The sequence below is a fragment of the Primulina eburnea genome, chromosome 11 (genome assembly GCF_022965805.1).
Source record: "Primulina eburnea isolate SZY01 chromosome 11, ASM2296580v1, whole genome shotgun sequence".
NCBI lineage: Eukaryota > Viridiplantae > Streptophyta > Magnoliopsida > Lamiales > Gesneriaceae > Primulina > Primulina eburnea.
Genome location: NC_133111.1, coordinates 38,542,762 through 38,551,129, shown reverse-complemented (window position 1 = coordinate 38,551,129; position 8,368 = coordinate 38,542,762). Strand labels below are relative to the sequence as shown.

Genomic DNA, 8,368 nt, shown 5'->3' with positions numbered 1-8,368 from the left:
TCATTCAAACTTCAATGGAAAATAAATCTTTAGCTTTCCCAAATAAATCAACATAAATATCTAATCTCCACCAACTCCTTACAAATTTCATCTTCTCACGTCGTATCACACGTACAACGTACGTCTCACTTACTAATTAATTACAAAGGAGTGAGATACATTGAACGTGTAGGTTACATAATAATACATGTGATTCTCTTCATTACATCGCATCTCTATTTTCTGATATCCAAAAAGTAACTGTCGATTAAAACTATAATCAAAATTATTCCAAAGTACAACCAAACGTGTGTGTGTATATATATATATATATATATATATATATATATATATATATATATATATATATATATAAAATTTTGATATACTGCATGCCTACTATGCACTCTCATGTGAGCACCGATGGGATGTCACTCACCTATTGGATGTGATGAAATATAGAAAAAATTGCACATCCAATAAGTGGATGACACATCATCAGTGCTCACATGGGTGTGTACGGGATGTCACTCACCTATTGGATGTGATGAAATATAGAAAAAATTACGCATCCAATAAGTGGATGACACATCATCAGTACTCACATGGGTGTGTACGGTAAGTGTACAAAACATCAAAACTATATATATATATATATATATATATATATATATATATATATATATTTGTATATATGTATTTCTTTAGATTGACCAAATTTACAATAATAAAGATTGACTTCATTCTGTCCGATTCATCTATAACTAGCGGCTAAATCAAAATTTGAATTAGTATTATTTTAGTAATAATAATATCTTCCTTTAGTTAGGTAATAATCAATTATTATTATATTTCAAGCTGTGTATTGTTAAAATTTTCAAATGGGGAAAGTGGAATGGTGAAGTGCATGTGGGGCCCGTTCATCATTTTATATAGCTCCTATCTATCTTCGGACAAACAAAAGCATCAATGTCTGAAACCGGTGGTGTACACATCCTGGTGTTCCCTTATCCTGCGCAGGGGCACATGATACCCCTCCTAGACTTCGCCCACCACCTCGCCATCCGCGGCCTCACCATAACAATACTCGTCACTCCTAAGAACCTCCACCAGCTCACTCCACTCCTCTCCACCCACCCCACCTCCATCACCTCACTTGTTCTCCCTTTTCCTCTCCACCCCCAAATCCCACCCGGCGTAGAAAACACCGTCGATCTCCCTGCCGGAGGCTTCCGCACTATGCTGTGTGCTTTGGGTCAACTCTACGATCCTCTACTCGAATGGTTCCGCAACCACGCCTCGCCGCCGGTGGCTATCGTTTCCGACATGTTCTTAGGGTGGACCAACAACCTCGCCCGTGAGCTGGATATAGCCAGGTTTTGTTTCTCCCCCTCTGGCGCTTTTGGTATGTCTGTGGTTCACTCTTTATGGCGTGAAATGCCTAAGAGGAAAAACGTCGACGATTTGGTGGAGTTCACCAAAATCCCCAATTCCCCAGTTTATCCCTGGTGGCAGCTGTCACCCATTTATAGAAGCTATGTCGAGGGAGACCCAGATTCGGAGTTCATTAAAGATTCGTTTAGGGCAAATCTGGCTAGTCACTGGGATGGTGTTCAACACGTTTATTGAATTGGAAAGTGTTTATTTGGATCATCATGCTAGAGATTTGGGCCACGATAGGGTATTTTCGGTCGGGCCACTTTTGCCCTCCGATGAAGTTGGACCTGCGGAGAGAGGTCGCACCGAGTTCGGTGTCGGCCACGGAGATAAACTCGTGGCTGGACAAGTGCGATGATCATACAGGTGGTGTACGTGTGTTTCGGGAGCCAGGCTGTATTGAGCAATAAGCAGATGGAGGAACTATCCCTAGGGTTGGAGAAAATGTGAGGTAAGATTTATTTTAGCTGTGAAGGGCCCAACGAAGGGGCATGCAAATCAAGGAGACCACGGCATGATACCACCTGGGTTTGAGGACCGAGTAGCCGGTCGGGGACTTGTGATCCAAGGGTGGGCGCCGCAAGTGAAGATACTGAAACATAAAGCTGTGGCAGCGTTTCTGACTCATTGTGGATGGAATTCAATCCTCGAGAGCATCATGGCTGGAGTTCCAATGTTGGCATGGCCTATGGGGGCCGACCAATTTTCTAATGCTACTTTGCTTGTGGATCAGTTAAATGTAGCAATTAGGGTATGTGAGGGGGATGAAACCGTGCTGGGTTCGGATGATTTAGCACGGATTTTGGCCTCAACTACATATGAAAGGTGGATGGAGAAAAGGGTTCGTGCCATGGAATTGAGCAAGGCTGCCACCGATGCAATCAAAGAAGGGGGGAGTTCATTCAAGAATTTGGACGATTTTGTTGGCCACCTATCTAAATAAGAGTGTGCACATTAATGTATTTGATTTTGAAAACGAACCTTTATAATATCAAATAATGCTATAAATAAATTAAACCAGACTCAAGAAGCGGTCACAGGAGGTATACTACAAAGACCTTTACCAGGTTTCTCAAATGTAAAATATCAAGATACAAGAGAACCGAAGCAATCAACCCCGTGATATTATGTGAAAGCAACTTACAAGATGGTACAACATTGATTGGTCTTTTTAGCCTGCTTATAGAACATCTGTTTGAAGAAATCCGGAAAAAGACGTATTATAAGATAGAAAAATTTCGGGAGTATAAAAACTAAAAAAGAGCATTTAATTTATCCACTGGTGCAGATCGAAATTGAAGTGTTAACATCATATGTAAACTCTAAGAATGTGTTCAAAAACAGGGAAAGAAGCAAGACTAAGTTTCTGAACCTGAGAGGCTGCACTTAGATCGGAACTTTTCTCCACCAAACTATCTAGCTTTTCACCTCGTGCAAGGACACTGTCAATAGTCTTGTGCTGAGATGAAAACAAAATATAGATTATATAACAAATTACGGTTTAATAAAGAAAAAGAACACACTGATTTCATGCAATTACTGATCACTTAAATAGCTGACATGCTGCAATGATCTTAATAAGCAGGGCAATTATTTTCAACTTTCTAAATAAAAGATGCAAACTTTGAGAACTAACATCTGCTTGTATATGAACAAATGCCGAAATTGGGAAACATCTAAATAGGTGCCACCGGTGCTAAAATTGGATGAGAACACTCACAAGAATAATTTTGGTTTCATCCAATTCACGCTGAATTCTCAACAACTTGTCGGCCTCAGCAGGGTCCTGTTACAGTTTAAGCTAATTAACACAAATGAACAGGCACATATTTGATATTTGTGAGCACTCGTTTGGGTAAATTCTCAATGTTAAATTTTTGAAAGCATTGAGGTTAATGCCTCTGAGAGACTTCAATACCTGAAATTTGGTTACTGCCTCGGTCAAATAAGGCCATGGTTGAGTACTATCGGCTTGAACAGTTTTCCATGAATCACTAAAGTTTTTTATGTATTCATCCAATACCTGAAAAATAATCATAACCTTCCTAATTTGAGACTAGTCAATAGAAAAATAACTCTCAATGAATTCCAAAAGACTATTACCTGGTTGAGTAATGAAAATGCACTCCGGACTGGATAGTGATCGTCCATAAAACCCAATGAGATCAAGCCATTCCTATTGTAAGCATGAACCATGTATTCTGATTTCCAGTTGAATCAAATGACATTGTCAAATTTAGTTGATAAACTTCAAGAGATAAAGTAAGCATTTTAACAACGAAGGGAAATTGTCAAGTCCCTGGATCAGGGCATGGGTTCCACACAAAACTCAATTCAAACAGCCACAAGAATAACATTGTCAGATTCTTCCGAAAAAATCGCAGAGATAAACTTGAACATTCAATATAGCACATAGAGACGGAAACCAAAACATGATAATAACCTATGAAGGCTCTGCCTCATTTTTCTACCCAAACTATTTAGCCGCTCAAAAAATAAAAACTTGCATCCTGAATAAGCAATAGTTCCCAAACGTTTTGGATGAAATACGCAATTTCGAAGAAATCAAGCCATGGCTAGTGCTCAAAAGATTGTGCAAAGGGAATGATGATCATAGCTTCTTCCTCAAACACGATTACTTTACTATTTCAGCTCGCTCAAATTCACCCATGAATTGAAGTGTATTCCATTAATGTCTATGACCAACTTTTCAGGACACACTAATACCAAATCATCTTTTGGAGAGAGAATCGTCATACAACTATACAAGATAGGTTGATACCCCTATAAGGATATGGGTTTGTTCATCTGAAACCCATGTGTACAAACCAGGGTACCGGGTAGTTTTGTGAATGCCCGGGTAAGTTTTCACTTCCCGGGTGTGATGGCTTCATCCGCAGTCCTTTACCAGTAGCCCGGGTCCTCATAGATTTGCCGGGTGCTTCTCACCTGTCCAGGGAATGTTCTCGGTTGGATACCCACTTGGGCAACCTCGAGAATAGCGCTACCTCGATAAATGAGCCACACTCGAGTGTAATCATTACAGCCAATCTAATCCGCCAGAGCAACTTGGGTTTGAATTCAATAGTGATTTTGGCAAATGAGTATACCACTATTTATAAAGGGAGGGGCTTGATCTCTACCGTTGATTTGCATCTAAACGGGTGGTCGAGATAACCCTCGGGAATCGGATAGTACGTGAAGGGACACGCGCAATCATTAAAGTGTCAGGCCTACTGTTCCTCGGAATACGAAACGTTACTGACCGTTGGAATAGAGTAACACGTGTCATTATGATGTTGTGTGGATAGGCCGGGAGGTTTTGAATACCTCGGTGGGTTTGTTTCGTAGCTCGGGAAGCCTAAAGACCCGGGATGGTGATTTCTGGGACCGGTTAGTTCGATACCCCGGTATGTTGTTACAAATTCAAAGATTTAACTAGCTCGGGAGTATGTTCTAAGTGCAGGAGATACCAGATCCGGGGACCATATTTTCACCAAATATGTCACGAGTGTAATTTCAGTCTTAAAGATTGGGTTATCCTAATTTATGGTACGTCTGTTATTTCAGTTCGCATTAATTTGTACAGGATTTGTTTGCAACAGAATAACGAGGCAGGAAAAATCAATAAAACTTCCATTACATACGATAACGACGAAGAGTTATGGGATCCATTATATCAGATAAAGAATCCTGCCACTCCGTTATCCAATTAGTTAACTCGTGAATACGGAGGTTGACAAAGGATTCATCCTTCATTATCTTGTCCAAAGCACGCCATTCTTTCCACAACATCATGTGCAGCAGAACCTCGTCACCAACCAGATCTGTTACCCGATTTACTGCAAACTCTCGGATATACTTCCTTGCTCTTGTTCTTTGTACTCGAGTAGGGGCGAGACGATTGCGGTAGGTATAGTCCATGTCATAAACCTTGTCCCGCACGGCCATGACCTTCGCCCATATGCGTTGTTCAATTCTTCTCTTTAGCTCCTCCACATGAGGACGCATTTCCGGAGTCACCAGGACATGTGTACTGCTGCAGGCACTGGAACCACTTGAGCTCGACATTTTGGATTAAGGTTCATTTTGCATCTGTATCCTCTTATTTATAGGCAAGCAAGGAAGTCCAAGAGCCTCAGCCAGTCGAAGCGTCTCCTTTATTATTCAAAGTCAAAAGTTGATCGAAACCATCGAATCTGGACAAGTGGACGATCAGGACGCCCCTCGTAAATTGCGCTGGGCAGACGAAAGGGTCTGACGGTTATCAAAACATCAAATCTGATGTACCTCGGAATACAGAACGTTTTCGTTTGGCGGGAATTTAATAAATCTCATATCATTATGACACCACGTCAGCAGACCGGAGGATTCTTGGTCCTGGCTTATTCCTTTTCCCGGACTACAAATTCGGGACTCGGGCATATTGAGTGATAGGGCGGGATTTCAAAAACTCAAGCATTTGGTTTTTAAGTCTGAGGAGTATTAGCCATGTTAATCTTCGTTATTTACTTATTGTTAATTTGGTTTTGACGTTCTACCAAATACATGCAATAACAAAGCGAAAAAGATATTTTATTAATTAAAAGAAGTGAGCAGAGAGTACACGAAGATGTTCCTTTTCAACAAAAATCTTCCATTTGTGCAACCAGCCACTGAGATTCCCGGTAGCGGTCTTGCCAAAGCTATCTGACCCGGATATATCCTCCAGGATCTTCAGCTCCCTTTGTAGCATTAGTGCGTAGACACCATGGTGAGTAAAGATGTCCACGTACTCCGCAACACCGAGGCGTCGGCGATATTTCCGCATAAGAGCCACGTTCTCAGGAGAAGGAACCCCCTCTACATACTGAGAGGATTCCAGCTTGTATAATTTTTCCCAGAAGTGAAGTATTTTGTGAAAGACTTCGTCCTCCATAGTCGTTTTCCTTCTCTCTATTGCAGATGCCATGAGCTCTTCAACCATATCCGGAACTTTCGAATTGCTTGAACCTGCCATTGCACTGATGAGACGGAAGAATAAGCAAGGTCATTATTTATAGGGAAGAGAATTAATCTCCGCCCTCGATTCAAATCTAATCGGACGATCATATGACGCCTAGGAAATCGTGCGTACAAGTGAAGAGACGTGTGCGGTTATCGAGGGAACAGACTCATCATTACCTTGGAAAACGAGTAATTTTCAGTAAAATCCTCGTTAATGTATACGTAATGATGTGTTCGATCGATTCTCTCGAGAATAGTAATTATCAGATTTTGAGGAGTCGGGGGTATGAGATGCAAAACGCTTAGAAAGTTCCCTCACTCGGTATTTATTCACACTTGCAATCCGGAAGAGAGCAGGAAAGATTGAATCGGGACAGCGAGTCAAGCTCTAGCCCGACTATTTTAGGGATGGGTGGTGATACCCCTATAAAGATATGGGTTTGTTCATCTGAAACTCATGTGTACAAACCAGGGTACCGGGTAGTTTTGTGAATGCCCGGGTAAGTTTTCCCTTCCCGGGTGTGATGGCTTCATCCGCAGTCTTTTACCAGTAGCCCGGGTCCTCATAGAGTTGGCCGGGTGCTTCTCACCTGTCCAGGGAATGTTCTCGGTTGGATACCCACTTGGGCAACCTCGAGAATAGCGCTACCTCGATAAATGAGCCACACTCGAGTGTAATCATTACAGCCAATCTAATCCGCCAGAGCAACTTGGGTTTGGAGTGTCCGAGAAGTCATCAGAAGCTAGTATGGTAGACCGACTTAGTAGGTGACGCGGGAATCGAGGTAACTACCAATTCCTCTCCTATAAATAGCAGGTATTAATGTCATTAAATGATCCTGAAGAAAAAAAACCTTTGAACTTTAAGCATTCTACGTATTTTTCCTCAGATATTGTTCGAAGTTCATCATCATACAACCTGCTGACTTTATCATCGGAGTGGCTACGTCGGAAACCCCTCCGACGCCCATTCACGAGTTCTTTTCATTGTTTGCAGGTGTTGTTCAAGTCATTGTCTTCGCTCAAAATTCCCAAAATATTAAAAATTGTTGATTTGATCCGATTGGAGCTCCTTACCCGACTCGCCCATTTCAAGAGGATCTCATCATAGGTCTTAAATGAATTGCAATTTTATGCCACTTCATCCAAAACCTAGCACAATTCCCTTTAAAATCATCAACTCAAAACAAACAAAATACAAAAACAGCGAACAAATAAAGTATGCATCGAAGAAACAACAGGTTTCCATCAAAAGATCGAACCTTCATGTTGTACAGACTGGCGTTGTCCGGGAGGGGTCCGTTTCGCCACGGTCCGACCCACGAAAACGACGAACTCCCTAACGCTGGGTCGTTGAAAAAAACCGAAACTGCTTAGATCCGACGCGTTTGCCAGGATCACTGGGTCCGAACCCGCCGGGTCGCATTTGAGTACCATCAAAGCCGTGATCTTCACCATTCTCTTCGAATTGCCGCTAACCCACCTCTCGCCGTCAACTTGCTTCTTCCTTCGTTTTTCGATTAGTTCGTGAAATTCCAGAAAAGGGATGATTCTCCCTCCATCCAAGGATGTAATAAGAAAAGTGGAAATCAAGAGTCCGCGTGAGACGCTGAATTTGGTAAATGGATCAAATGTCGGTAATGTTTGGAATTCGTGATTCTTCTCTTTTGGTTTGATTTACTTGTTCTCTAAAATTATATTATATGTATTTTATAATAATACCACGTTATTTGTACATATTTCTATTTTAATGACTTTCTCTATCAAACATCATTTTTAACATTAATATAATCCATAAATTATAATATCTTTCCAATCTTTAATAAACATACTTATCTATCTATCTATAAAATTATAGATAATAGAAAAGTTTTCTAAATGTGGACCGATATAATTACATTTATTTTATTATCAAGTAACATACGTGGTAATTTCATATTTAGCCTATTAATTAATAATTAATATC

The 8,368-nt window shown here is 40.9% G+C and overlaps 2 protein-coding genes across 2 annotated transcripts; one reads left to right on the top strand and one right to left on the bottom strand.

Annotated features, from left to right (window-relative positions):
- Nucleotides 1-829: 829 nt before the first annotated feature.
- On the top strand, nt 830-2,436 carry LOC140805849 (UDP-glycosyltransferase 89B2-like). Its single transcript, XM_073162187.1, is given in 5 exon segments — nt 830-1,578; nt 1,580-1,717; nt 1,719-1,781; nt 1,783-1,857; nt 1,859-2,436. Coding segments are annotated over 5 exon segments (1,407 nt in total). The 5' UTR covers nt 830-948; the 3' UTR covers nt 2,360-2,436.
- Nucleotides 2,437-2,484: 48 nt separating this feature from the next.
- On the bottom strand, nt 2,485-8,085 carry LOC140805851 (VAMP-like protein YKT61). The gene is made up of 6 exons (XM_073162188.1): nt 7,665-8,085; nt 3,520-3,617; nt 3,335-3,439; nt 3,137-3,202; nt 2,789-2,875; nt 2,485-2,607 (listed from the first exon to the last, which is right to left on the bottom strand). The coding sequence occupies exons 1-6, from the start codon at nt 7,858-7,860 to the stop codon at nt 2,557-2,559; spliced, it is 603 nt and encodes a 200-aa protein (XP_073018289.1). The 5' UTR covers nt 7,861-8,085; the 3' UTR covers nt 2,485-2,556.
- Nucleotides 8,086-8,368: the final 283 nt, after the last annotated feature.